This window comes from Synchiropus splendidus, chromosome 5 (assembly GCF_027744825.2).
Source record: "Synchiropus splendidus isolate RoL2022-P1 chromosome 5, RoL_Sspl_1.0, whole genome shotgun sequence".
In the NCBI taxonomy this organism is placed as follows: domain Eukaryota; kingdom Metazoa; phylum Chordata; class Actinopteri; order Syngnathiformes; family Callionymidae; genus Synchiropus; species Synchiropus splendidus.
In genome coordinates, this window is record NC_071338.1 from 22,332,689 (window position 1) to 22,347,319 (window position 14,631).

Here is a 14,631-nt window from a genome sequence, read left to right on the forward strand (position 1 = left end):
CCAGTCAGCCAGACAACGTGCTACTTTAAATCAACTTTGAATCATTGTCATGTATCACATGTCATCCGTAAATAGCCAACGTAAACAATCAACAATTGTGGAATCTACAACTTCTCTACAGAGAATCTCAGCTTGTTGCTAGAATTGTAATTATTCAGATTATCACAGCAGAGGGATTACACTGCGTAACACAGTTGTCTCTTCCACCACACCGTGATTTCTTAGCTTACCGGCGCTCAAATCAAATAAGTACACCAAAGACAGGTCTGACATTAAAAGGAGAGAACGAGATATGAAATGCAAAATATTCAGGACTGCACCTCAGTGCTAATAGAGCAGAGACGTAATTAGCTTCCACAGAAGCTAAAGAGCAGCCTCTCAGTTATTGGTTCGGGTTGGCTCCAGGACATGCAGCCAGCGGTCACATGAATACATATGCATGGGTTTTTTTTCCATACCAAGCCTGTGTATTAGTTGGGGCACGCCATCGGTGGTTGGAAAATTGAAACGCCATTACTAGCGGTGTGTGTGTGTGTGTGTGTGTGTGTGTGTGTGTGTCTGTGCAAGGGGGAGAATTGCGTTCAGCTCTTATACACCCCTTTCACTTTCACACCCAGCCCCCTCGCAGTAGCCTGATGGATAAAGGCTCCGGTACCTCGCAGGGTGCCAAGATTGATCTAATGACTGAACCCAGAGGAACACCGAGAATAAAATTCTGCAATATTTACCAAAAAGCATGTGGGTCAACGTGGGTGCTCCTTGTGAATTATGAGAGATTGTTATCGGGCCATAAAGAATCATTTAAATGATCTGCATTCATATTCAGTTCCATTCATCACATTTAGTTTGCAATCTTACAGAATTTCAAGCTGTAAAACTGTGATTGAGGCTCCGGTCAAACAGAAACCAAGTCTACCTTGAAAGGTTAGCAATGCAACTCACAAAGTTTGAGTAATAAACCCAATACAATCTTGAATATTATCCAGGATTAATGGACATTTTCTTTTACATCAACAATGACGAATACATTAGAGGGTTCTCCCTAGCGCTTTGGCAGCTTTAGGGCCCCCTGATAAGGGGTGGAATCCTAGAGTTTTCGGCTGGTGTTCTAAACATTGAAGTGAAGTTTGACTCACTATGTCAGTGTTCCCAAACCATCAATTGAGAAGGACTCTGCCTTCGAAGGCACAAAGAGGTTTCTTCTGCCTATCCAGCTAGGAGGACACAGAGAAAAAGACTCTAGACCAGGGGACCACTACATTGTGCTCTGGAAGACTCTAAAAAGGACAAGATTATCACACCCAGGTTGTGGCTTTGCAGGCATTTGTGGGTTGGCATATAACAGATTAGGGTTTTTTTCCCAGTAAATGTTGATAACAGCGCAAGGACACCAACGCACCGACTCGACAGCCATTCCTAACTACTAGGTTACAATTGGGTTTCTGATATTTTAAAAGCCATTGTAAATCTACAAGACGTTACTAAGATTTAGTAGGGTTTATTCATGAACTAGGGGTGGTATCTTATTAATTGCAGGTTTTGTAATGAATTAACTATGATTAACTGCATTTTAATATGTGAAACCAGAATGATCAATTTAAGTTGAATCAATGCAAAGAGCAAAACTTTTGTGCTTCTATCCGGGCGTCAATCGCCTTTTGTCTCCTTAATAATAATAACAAATCTACTATACATAAATTATAAAATACAAATACATAAAATACATTACATAAAACAGGATTCAAATCAATACAGGACACAAAAAATGGATGCTGACATGCACTGAAAACTGTTGCTTGAGAATGAAACTTAACACATGATGAATCTGTGTTGTTAGGATCAATTTGTTAGTTTTTTTCTATCAAAGTGCCAGCTCTGTCAGACTACGACTGGATAAAAACAGAATAGATAGAACAGAATTTACTCATCAATTCTGACAGAGATGGACGACTTGCTTGGCAGCTCACACATGCATACACAGTGATGCTGAGCTTACTCACCGTAACATTGCTTTCACCCATGTTGTGCCACTTTCTAACTGAAATAATACTGCTAACTCCCCCATCTTTAATTTGACGTAGATATCCACAAAAATACATTTCTATAATTTCCCTGATTACGTTTTTCTGTTTGTTGTATTTTTTCCAAAGCACTTTGGACCGCACAGCCTTTCGGTCGGCGGGGCTTTTATTGCAGCAGCTTTCAATCTGAACATAATCAAATCTTGTGGCTGCGATGTTTCCAAGTCTCTACATCAACATCTTTTGGGAGGTCACTTTTAAGTCCTAATTAAGTCAAATTGATTTGTAAAGCAGATTAAGCAAAACACGCACATCAGAGAATACTTTGCAAAGGAACAAAGGACGTAACAACAGAGGCGGAATGAGCTCACTTTGCTGGTAAATAATGGAACGGGTTGATAGACCTTTAAACAGATTGGCACTGAAAGATTCTACCTTTGTATCTCTTCCAGTACGGCACTGCCAATGTTTGTGTGTTTACGTACGTGTGTGTGTCCACCATGTAGGACGCAGTTGGATTTGAGCATCTGAGGCTGAGCTCGGAGGTTGGCAGAGGACTAGGGGCCTTGGCTGGCTTGCCTGTGATTACAGCGGATGTCGGGTGTTTACAGAGAGATGAGAAGGGGATGCAAGAGGGAGGGCATGCAGACAGCTGCTTTCACTCTGTACTGTAAACTGCACATGCACACACACACACACACACACGGTCACTTAGACAGAAGGCTGGGGCAGCACTGGAAACCCCACAAGCCCTGCAGTGTGTATGTATGAGTGTGTTTGTGCTACAGCTGGTCTGTTGGGACCAGAGTCTGAGAGTGACAGCTATACACACATCTCTTCTACAACAAACACAAGGCCTGGGAGGGTGAGGCTGGAGTGTAGTTCTTAGTCCTCACATGACCGCATCGATATTCTCAGAACTCTGGCACGTAAGAGTTAAGATCATAGAAGGATTCCGGGGCCACAAATGTTAGTGTAACCTTAACAATTTCACATGAGAGTAAGGCTGTGTACGGTACGTATACCGATACAGAAATGGTCATATGATATATTGCAACATGTTGCGATACTGTAAATTCAGCAGTGTTGTAATATTTGTCAGAAATGTAGCAGCAATATCCAGATATTTATGTATTAAATATCGATATAGCCAACACAATATCACACAGCCAAGTATTACACAGTCAAGTATTAAGAATCTTGATTGTATCAATATTTTCATACACCCCTGGATGATGTTTGTCAAATAATTTTCACTCTGTAATGGCGACGAGTTTTCTAATTTGACAAATATAATTCAACATATGCTGAGTTTGGTCAGCAAGACCGAGCACACAGGTGCAGGCAAAGCAGAAGGAATTATCTTTGCTCTCATCCTTTCCCAAAGCAACAAACTCCAGTTCATGAACACAGACTTTGCCTGAATGAGAACTGGGTGTAAGTGTGTGGGTCCTTGAGTGTACCTCCTGTGCCATTTTTTTTAAATGACTTCAAGTGTTAGTACTTCCTTTTGAGTTTATTCTGAGCCTCTTTTTGTACAGTGGGGCTTCTCAGGTCATTTTCCATGAGAAGTACTATATGAATACAGATGTAGACAGGAAGTGAAAGAAAATTCGGGTAAATTTGAGTAAAAAGTTACCAGGTGAAGTACTCATGCAATAAAAACATGAATTTGCCCTTGAGGCCCTCTCTTCAATGGAAAAGCAGCTGGTTGAGATGAGACCTGTGTGTGGCAACAACATAATAATGGAATTTAAAAAATAGCACCAGCAAAATTAAAGTTCTATCTAATTTCTGTATGGGCCCATTAATGCAATACATTACCCAAATGAAAACAGTTGAACAATAAAGTAGGGATGGCAATGTTATGCAGTACATAAACAAGAGGAAAAGGATTAGCCTGACTCGCACAGTTCAAAGATCATCCCTGCCTCTTCACACAACTGGACGACTGAAGAAAGTGGTGTTTAACTTCTCCAACCATCATAGTTACCATCAGCATCTTGCTTTAATGATGGCATTTATTGTGAAACTTTATGGTCCATAATAGTGTACTATCACAGAAATGAACAGTTCTATAGCTGGTGGGTTTAGAGGTTGAAGATAAGACTTTGTAAAGAGAAGATTTCACTCAGCGAATACAGCCACAGTGACACAACCGTTCCAATGGGAATCAGCCAGGAATCAGCTTTAAAAAACTGCTCCTGCAAGCAATCCTCATTACCTGTCTGTAATAAACAGATGCAGATAAGAGAACATTGTTTTGATTAAAAATTAAACAAACACACAAGTTTAATAATAAGGTGGAGCAGATAAGATGCAGGTATAACCGCTAATTACTTTCTGTGAATATAAACTTAGCAGGACAAACACTTTTTGGCAACGAATAAGGTGACATTGATACTGGAGAGTTGAATGTCACTCAAGGAAACAGATCAAATTGATGTTCTGGATCAACTGCTTGGCAGACACTGTAATTCACTGAAAACTGTATCAATCCTAACTCATCCCAAATCAGCCATCTCTGTCAGTAGAAGTGCCTGTACAATGGCAAAACCTAAATCATCAAAATAGATTTGGATCGGTGTGCAGTAATCAGCTCACCCTCAAACCGAAAGTGACATGGAAGCTTAGAAGGCAGAGCTTTTTCGTTGACAAATTCATTTGTTTCATTCATTTTTTTAGCTATTGTTTTTCACTTTGTTATTATTATTTAAATGCTGTTTAGTCATTGTTGTTAAAATGATCAACACATTTGAAAATTGAAATTTGAAAAAAAAAAAGAGCAATATCAAGTGTATACGCTTTAAACATATATATATATATATATATATATATATATATGTATATATATATATATATATATATATATATATATATATATATATACCAGCATACAACGTGAAGTACACAAGTGAAGTATAAGTATATAAATAATTCATTTGTTTTGTCGGGTTGCAATTTCACAGGATCGAATTGACTACTTGTTTCTATGAATTAATTAAAAAACAAACTACTTTTTTTTTCTTGATAATATGAGGTTTATAAAAGCAGCAGACCTTAGGAAGTTTGGTTCAACAGTGGAGCATAACGCATCACACTTGACATGAGTATGCACTATGAAAACGATTGGCCTGGTGAGAGGAAATTATGGCGCACAAAGTCGATGACATGCTTCTTTCGTGACAGAGCAGCTGTGTGATGCCGGGCTCATGTTAAAACTGGTGTGTTTGTGAGTGAAGGGCCACTGTGATCACCGCAGGGTTAAAAAGATTGTCAGTAACAAGCGGGTCTGACAGCTTAATTACCAACGCAGCTAAAGATTTATTGGTTTATCAATCAGAGCCCCGGGCACTGCCTTCACCCTCGGGGGTGGGGGGAGGAGAACCATTACCATGAACCTGTTGGCACATGTGACCTAGACTCTTGTAGCCTGGTCACGTCAGGGCAATGTAATCCCCGGCTCTGGTCAGTGTGATACACATGTGACATATTTGAGTCAGAAAATAGACTCCGGCGTGAGATAAAGACATAAAAGCCTGTGTGCAGTAACACAGTCAAACAAGCATGTACACGTATTTGCTGCAAACACAAACTCACTTAAAACATAGACCACAAAGGCCAGCATGTGGGCGAGGAGCCTTTTATGTTTTTAGACTAAAGCCCAGATGAAGCAGAGACAAGACCAGAGAGCGAGCGAAAGAGAGAGAGGCTGCCAGCGAAATACCGTATGTTTGCCTTAACCAAAAGGTATTTTGACAACTGCACCCAGAAATTCCAACCATCTGGACACAATTTCCTTATTTCCAAATGAAGATTTGACTCATTTGCATTGCCGTGGAATGGCTGTGACACTGACACGAGGAGGGCCAGTGTGAGGGAGATCTATGGGCAGATTGTGTCTTTTCATGTTGTGGGTTTCCAGAGAAAGGGGCTACCAATCATCCAGCCAGTCAGGCGGGCGGGCAGCCAGGTGGCCAAGCAGGATGAACACTCTCAGCTTTTGCTCCAAGTGTCGCCTGTAGTCATGCCGACATCTTGGAGAGATGCTGCCCCCATGTGACGGCTGACAAACACGGCAGGCTCTCCGACTGAAGAAGAAATTGTACCTGAAAGAGCCTCCTCCTGGGTCGTTGAGCTTATTCTTTTGATTCCCGGATATCTGAACAGCCAAGCCCATGGGACTCCTGCCTGTTTGGATGGCGGCTCCTTTTCCGATAGTGCCTGCGAAGCAAAATGCATTGCAAACAAATGTGTTGGATTGAAGTGTCCTCGTTCATCTGTGTCAAATATCACCCGATCTTGCGACTAACTTTCAATAGTTTCTGTTATTCTCAGAGGGATAATTTAAAGGGAGTATGGGGGGGGCACTGACATCTTCCCCAGGTCGGCGAGAGGAGCGTCGCTCTGTCAATATCAATGCGCTTCACGGCCTCTCCTTACACTCCTTAACTCTTTGCTGCTCCGAGACATGTTTTCCAGAGAGGCACAAGGACTGCCAGAGTGAATTTCAACTTGATTTTAACAGGCATGTTCCTAGCCGAGAGGCGAAGAAAAGTATTTTTAGAACTATTGCCGCATTCCAATTTATGGGCATAAAACAACCTACAGATCTTTTACTGTAGGCAATCTTGAGGAAGGGGGTAGATCAAATTTGTATGCACCTCCGATCACACACGTACACAAGTGAAATAAGTAAACACATACGCGCGGTACATGCACACCACCTGAGAGCACACACTACTCTTTAGGGAGCGCTTGGATGGAGTTTGGGCGATGTTTGTGGGCTTCTGTGGGTAGAGTGTTTGTGAATCAGTGTGAGTAAGCAGCAGCACAAATGTTTGAGAAGGATTTTAACCAAACAGGAAAATACACCTGTTCTCTCACAGCTCGCTGCTGATTCCCAAATATAGAACTATTATCCCAGTGTAACAAGAAAAGTTTACAGTTCACATATCTGCTTTAGGTTCACCATCTTCATCTGCTTTTTGATCAACACCGTTGACAATTTCAATTGCTACCTGCAACCTTTTGCCCCCACTGACCCCACGCTTTTCGCAACGGCTGTTGTTTCAGCATCAACCAGCTTAAAGACAGTTTTATCAAGGGAATAATGAAATGTATATTGTTGCAGTCCAGTCACTACAGCATCATTTCTTGACAGAACTTTTTCCTAATGTGCACATAACCCCACACAAATCCCTGGTACATATTTGGAGATTTTGGAGATGGCTGTGTTTTTGCAGTTTGACTTTTTAAAAATTTTTTAAGATAATGAAATGAAAAAAAGCATTTAAGACATAATATATAAAACATATAAAAGTAATATATGTTTTCTTAAATAATATCTTGTACTTTTGAATTTACTGCGAGCCTTTAAGTACCTCTGGGGGTACGTGAAAAGCACAGAAATATATATATATATATATATATATAAATGAAATGAAAATGCTTCTACGAGTGTAGCTCATCAACACAATGTAAAGGGAACGGTAGCTTGAATCTAGACGGTGAACTCAAGAGTGGAGTCGTGTTTTAGAGTGTTGTTTCTCTCCATTATTCATCCCAAAATTCTATTTTCTAGAATGTTCAAAAGACTAAAATCGAATGGATGAGTGCCTTTCTGATTGCTGTTCCTCAATCAAATTTTCTTGCATTAGTAGTTATCAAATCAGAATACAGAATCTCTCAACGCTGATTCAGCAAGCCATCTCCAAACCAGTGAAAAATAATTGGCTGTCCTTTATTCAGTAAACTAGAGCGGGTCGTTCACTACTATTTTATTTGCTGCTGGGCGGAGGAGCATCCTCAGCAGTCAGTGAACGAACTTCTGCCGTGTGAACCTGAAGGACTTCAAAACACCCTAGCATCACTCCGAACACAATGGGTTGTTATTGCTTACAACTTATCTGTGTAGTTTTTTTGTTGTTAGCAGAAAGAACCAGAAGAGGTTATGTTAAAATAAGTCACACATGCTATCGAAGTATAAGCAGAAACAAAGTGTATAAGGAAATTAACAGTAAACTGTGTTCATTAAAAAAGTGGCCTTACCTTGTGTTCTGACAGATTGCGTGATCATCACTGGAACCCGGACTTGTCCTGTCGCAGTGTTTGTTGTCTTGTAACCCTAGTGATGAACAAACATCAGCAGTTAAAAATCTGTCTCGATAGCTGCTATAAAAATGAGTTCAATTCAATCATGTAACTGTATTACCCAGTGAATATGGAGATAATGTGAGTCTAGATTGCGAGAATTTAGTGCTATAGATCCCATTTAGCAAGTGCTAAGCAAGTCTAGGATTTTGCATGATGATCTGAAGCAAATAATGTAAGCACATGAAGAGAAGCTAATAAACATTTCCATTGTTTGGGTCGTAAGATAGTACTTCTTCAAAAGAGTTGAACTCCAGTCATGAACAACACTCAAACAACAATACAAATTCACAATAATAAAGTACCTCACATAACTCTTACTGCTGCCTCCCAAGTTAAGACCCATCCTCCTTATAACATTTGTCACTGAGCCAAAACATCAGCAGGACTGTTACACCTCCACAAATTTTTGCGCATTGAGGATGAAGCGCCACCTCACTTCTCAGAAGAATCACTGCAGGCATATGAACACATTTTTCCATACAGTCTGTTAGCGCCTACACTAAGGATGCTTTTTTTTTTTTACAAAAACAAAACCAAAAAAATGCATTTTCTCCTCCCAGACCAGGAGAAAATCCATATTTCTTGTAGCAAACCTACCAATAATACAGGGTATTTTGTAAACCTCTAAACTTGATATTTTTTTTATTAGCATGGGCTAACAGGTTTGTGTGTGTTTTGGTACACACAAACTTCACTGAATTAAACAGAATGGAACAAATCCAATAGTTAAGATCCACTGTTGCGGCGTTCATGAGCAATATTCGGTTTGACGAAGGACAAAAAGAATTCCTGATCACAATAAAAAGAAGTTAAGAAGGGGAAAACAAGAACACGAAAGGGGAGGGGCGGCGAGTGAGAGGGCCGCGCCGGGCTATTAGAGTCACTTCCTTCCTTGCTAGTAGCCACAAGCCGGGCCTGGGGCTCAGTCATCCATTCCTACCAGTTTGCTTCTTGCTGCATATTTTTTAGCCTTGTTTTCCATTCCCTGACACATGCTATATTACTGTTCAAGCACTGAAAAAAGACAGAGGCAATTTTTCCCAGAGATCCACTGCAGGGGCCTGAGAGAGTGGGAGGGAGAGGGAAAAAAATACATTCAGCGCAGGCAGGAATAGCCAGCACCTCTGGCCAGCCTGCGACACAGTTAGAGAGGAAGAAAAACAACTCTGATAGAAAGTTTGGGAGGGAAAAGAGCAGACACTGAAAGTGAAGACAAAGGTGTCTTCAACAATTCATGTCGTGTTTTAACGTGTTTCTTAGAATATTTTGTTTCTTCATGTTCAAGCTCCTATGTGAGAAGCAAAATATTGTGGTACCTCTGTAAATAAATAGGCTTTGTACTGTATGAGTAAGGAGTGGCTTAGGATTTAAAATAAACAGTAACTGTATAATATAGAGAAAAAACTGGCAATGTCTGGATTTGGAATAACATAACATTGGAAGCAATGTTCAAACTAAATCAATTTGTTGCAGTGTTACGGTCTTTTCTTGCTGCCGCTGTGATACACAATTTTTACCACCTACCACATATACTGACAAAATTTTAGTGTACTAGGCTCCAGTAGTAGTAGTAGAAGTTGAAAGTATTTGTGATGAAGAGGAGTCCTGAGATCGTAAAAATACCTCAAGTACTATTAGGTTAACGATATGATTTTCTACAATATATTAACAAATAATTTTCCGTGTATCCCAGCAACAAATCATCCCCTACTTCATGAACTTTGTTTTACTTGTTCACTGACCTCAGGCAGTCGGAGGTGCAGACAGTTTGCAGAAGAATGCAAAACCCTTGAAGGGTGTCTTGAAGGGTTTTCGAGTGGTGGGAAATGTTACTTGTTAGTTTAACGATGGATAATTCAACCAAAAATTTAAAAAACATGAACAATTCAAATGAAAGCAATTGACTGCCTATGAGAAGTGAACAGGGTAGGGAAACCTCAGTGAAAAGTGAAAGTGAGCCTTGCTATTAAAACTTATTTCAGTAGGTAAATTACGAATCACACATTGTTTAATACGCAAGAATGCTCAATTCTGTCCAGATTTTAGAAGCTACACTCAAAAACATTAAACCCTAAATGGATGGTTTGGAATGGAAGTTGTCTTATCAAATTACTGCAGAATACTAACTGATATATTGAGCAACAGAATGGTCAAATCTGTTACAAATATACTGGGGAAAAACAGACACCAGACAATGTCTGAAAATGTACTTGTTGCTTCGGCATATGCTTTTGGACATGCAGACTCCATTACACTCGAAACAGTAACACAATGTATTGACTAGATTTTGCCCAACTCTACAAGATGCTGCTGTCCTAGAGGTGTTAATTTACTGTTATGCGCGATCATTTGTGTCAGTGCAGTGTATTTCTGTGTGTGTGTGTTGGACGGGGAGCGACAGACAGAGAGTAAGAGCGAGAGAGAGAGAGAGAGAGCTCAGCGAGGCACCAGCGGCGTGTTCCGGACATGGACTGCGGCCGCCACATTGCTTTAAAATTGACCTGGGGCTGACCTAGTTACCTCGCTTCACCCTTCAACGAGTCGCAGAAAGAGGGAGAATGATGCAGCAGTGGATACAGTGAAGAGAAGAAGAGGAGGGAAAGTTAAGAGTGACAGAGAAAGAGAGAAGCCTCTGGCGTTCGCTCATTTGCCCAGACCTGGCCCGTCTCAGTCTGACCTCGCTCGACGCCAATGGAGTGAGTGGTCGCATAATGAGCCCTCTGAGTTTGCTGACAGTGACGACCGTGTCCACAACTCTGACACTTCAGGTTGTTAGATCTTCATATCCCCGCAAAAATCTATTAACTAACTGTGCTCAAGTAGAGAGGTCGTAAGTCTGTGGCAGACTTTGAAGCGTGCTCTTGTTGTCAATATTGCTACATTTTTTACCATAAAAATAGAGTTGGAGAGCAATATTCACATGAACAAATGATACAGTACAGTAATAGACGACATCATCTCTCTAAATTGACATTTGTGAAGCAGAACTGAGACCCTGACTATCAACTTTCTCAGCATGGCATCACATGTAACGTGAGAAAAAGAGAAGTTCTCAAGACCAGTCTCAAGTCCACTGTATGGTACCAGTAGCCTATGGTCACGTCTTGGCCTCTGGGTCTACGGTTTTGGTCAAACAAAACAACAAAAATGGTACAAAATGTTGCAACGCAATCCACGACTCACAAGGTGCCATGCCACGATTTCAGCACCGTCTCCCAAAGTTACTGCGAAAATTTACCCAACACACATTGTGTTCCACAACTGACTCTCTGCCAGAACAACACAGGGACTCTAGATTAACACAGAACCCAGTCAGATAATATTTTGACCTGGATTACACGGAGGAAGTGTAAATATGTAGTAAATAAGTATATAGTAACACTTTGGTCTTAGTCCTAATATAGAATAATGTCTTGCTTGTGTTTAGTGAATAAAAGTTACGCCATCAGATCTGTCATCAGGAATCAGGTTTCTTGAATTTTTATATAAAGTGAAATCAACCTGAACACCAAGTTTAGTTGTATTTATATTACTGAGCGACATGTCCCAAACACTGTCGCCTCCATACTTACAATTGCATGACCGATCTGTCCAGAAGGAAGCACAGTCGTGTTGGGGCTGATACTGTTCGGGTGGCGCAAGCGGACCGCTGGGCCAGTCACGATGGCAGGAGGAGTGCCACAGGGTGCTGGTTTGACTCCATGCTGAGGCGGTTGGGTCAGGGACTGCTGACTGTTGAGCAAAGACAGCCGCAGGGCTGGGAGGCTCTTCTGTAGACAGGAAGGAGATAAGTTATCGACAGGAAGCCAAAAAGGTCAAATTAAAGGGTGATGGTGCTTATATAAAAGTGTGAGTTTGAAATGACTTAATTGAAAGCATGGTCGCAACTCTTATATAAGCGCTCTCTGACAGAGCAACGTCGAGGAACCAACTGTCTAAGCCAACATGAAGAGATAAATTCCAGGCGGATTTCTGATGCAAGCGTCTTAACGTAGGATGACAAAATGTGTTTGTGGCAGAGTCAGGCGGGCGGGTGCCTTGATGTGACACTCATCGTGGTTGGCTGGAGAGACCTGCGAGCAACAAGCAGGGCTGGCTGCAGGCATCACTGTCACACAATCAGAAATCCAGCCACGGGGAAGCGAGTGCATGCACGTGCGGCGGGCGACGGCGTCAGAGGCATCGGTGCCAGGAAGAGCTACTTCAGGGTATCAGATTTGGAAGATGCGGGAGGAGGGCAATTCAAACTGTTTGGTTAGGGGGGTGATGGGAGGTGGCAGGTTAAGGAGAAGTTCACAAAACAATTTTAGGGGTCAATTCATAAGTAGCTGAAGGCCTCAGAAGGTGGCCATGTGGTTCATTGAACTACAGATAGAGACAACAGATGGGTAAATCAATAAAAGGACGACATCCCACCTTAAGGAAGGGCACCAGGTAAGGCTGGGGGGACGACTTGAGCTCAGCCTGGAGCCGACTGGTGAACTCCTCCGGTTCAATTTTCGCATCCTGTTGGAATAATTAAAGACTCAGCAGAGAAAAAATACTTCCACACAGTCAAAAACCAGATGGGGTTTACATTTTTCATGTATTTTTAAGTGTTGCATGCTGCCATCTACAGGTATAAAAATCTAAACACGTTTTTAAAATCCTTAAAGCAGGTGTTGAACAAGTGTAATACCTGACTCATTACTCGTAAACCAGCTGCTTAGCTTTATGAAGGCACACTTGTCAACAAACTGAGGTGACGCAATGCCACCAATAGGGCATATAACAATAACATTGGCTAGACATGTGCAACAACACGCTTTTAATAATGAATAAAATATTAATCTTCCGACTCACCAGCAAGTCCTGAACCAAGGCCTTAACGTTTTTAGAAGTCTCGGGAGACGGAGAATTGTGCGACGCCAACTTGATTAGAGTGGCGAGGAAGTTCTTGCACTTTTTCACGTTCTCTTGCATTTCCTGCTGAAAGAGGAGAGAATTCTTCATTACATTACGAACCAGGAAACTGTAGCCAGAAGATTTAGGAGTGAAAAGAAGAGTATAAACTATCAGTGTCAATAAATCCCAAGGAGTGTGACGTTTTCACTCATTCATATTTGAAACATTTTTTCAGGGTGAAGAACAACCAAAATGCTTGAGGTGAATGTGTGAATGACAAGGATGTGTCTGCTATTCAATTCGCTGAAAATTTTAATCGTATTTTTTTAAATATTGGTCGCAATAAAGACTACATGCAGAAGGTGAATAGAAAGTTAAACAGTTAATTACATGTGTAAAACATGTGAGTCATGTCATGTCCGTGTGGAGATGAGGCTTGACAGGTCTGAGGGTTCCATATGAGGAGAAATATGTGTCACTGTATGCACTATTTATATGTGAGTGAATTCTTGACTGCATTTCTACGATAAAGCACGTCAGGCAAGTATGTGTGCGTCAGCATGTCCTTGGGTCCCTTTGCCTTGTGTGAATGCACGAGTGCGAATGTGTGTGGGCATGTGTGAGACTCTTTGTCCACAGCCAGCTGTGCGAGGGTACAGCTTTGGGGCCCTGTGTGACACAGCAAGCCTGCTGGCAGCAGTGACAGTTCATACAGTGCCAAAGGAGTGGGGAAAAACGGACCTGGGACACGACAGGAGCCCCAGGAGCTGCGGCGATGGCTGTCTGCGTGGGCTGCGCCGGCTGGGAGGCAGCCTGGACTGTGGCCTGGGGGGCCATGACCACGGGGGTCTGCTGCGGAGCCGTCACAGCCACGGCCGGCGCCATGGGGCCCTTCTGAAAGAGTAAGGAAGAGACAGAGAGATAAACACGACGTGACGCTTCGCTCCGAGCAAGGCCACAGAGAACAGGAGGAAGGCGTCACAGCGCTCCTGTCACATCTGGTGTCCTGACTTCGGTGGACATCGTTCAACAAACAAGGATGAAGGATGGAGGGGAGAGGGATGCTACAGGCTGCGAAAGGCATCAACGCTTCTCTAAAAATCTTAAACACCTGGGCTAAAACTGATCAGAACACTGTTAAGAGTTTTCACCAGCCCGACAGCCTCAGCTACGCTTCCCTTATAAAATGTCAGGGGAAAATATCTAACACATTTCCCAAAACTAAAATGCTAAAAGCATTTTCTCACTCTAAAGCCCTCAACACCTTTTAGCTCTCCAAGGGCCCGTTCACACTTAAAATGCATCTCTTGTGATGAAATCCAGTGTGGACAGTTCTGAAAACAGGTGTGAAGGAACTCAAAACATACACATCTGAGCTTCAGCATAACAGCATGTAACACAACGGACCAGGTGAAATGATACTGAAAACCATTCTAGCTGAACCTAATTTAACTTTAAAGATACAAGCAGTTAAACAGAAGTCAGAGTTGATTCATGATTTGTTTCACTTTCCCTTAACAGAACTTTGAATTCAAAATATATTTGGTAGCATCATGACAATTAAGTAGCA

At 41.7% G+C, this 14,631-nt stretch overlaps 1 protein-coding gene across 4 annotated transcripts in view; it reads right to left on the reverse strand.

The window, feature by feature from the left end:
• The window catches only part of LOC128759167 (transcription initiation factor TFIID subunit 4-like), an 81,373-nt gene that overhangs the window by 56,339 nt on the left and 10,403 nt on the right, over nucleotides 1-14,631 (reverse strand). For 2 of the 4 annotated variants that reach the window (XM_053865921.1, XM_053865918.1), the window contains 6 exons: nucleotides 13,803-13,955; nucleotides 13,020-13,145; nucleotides 12,594-12,683; nucleotides 11,750-11,947; nucleotides 8,073-8,148; nucleotides 6,131-6,245 (listed from right to left, as the gene is read on the reverse strand). In XM_053865921.1, coding sequence (XP_053721896.1) covers nucleotides 6,131-6,245; nucleotides 8,073-8,148; nucleotides 11,750-11,947; nucleotides 12,594-12,683; nucleotides 13,020-13,145; nucleotides 13,803-13,955 — 758 coding nt within the window. The remainder of the gene's footprint in view (nucleotides 1-6,130; nucleotides 6,246-8,072; nucleotides 8,149-11,749; nucleotides 11,948-12,593; nucleotides 12,684-13,019; nucleotides 13,146-13,802; nucleotides 13,956-14,631) is intronic. The other 2 variants (XM_053865920.1, XM_053865919.1) reach the window with 2 other exon arrangements.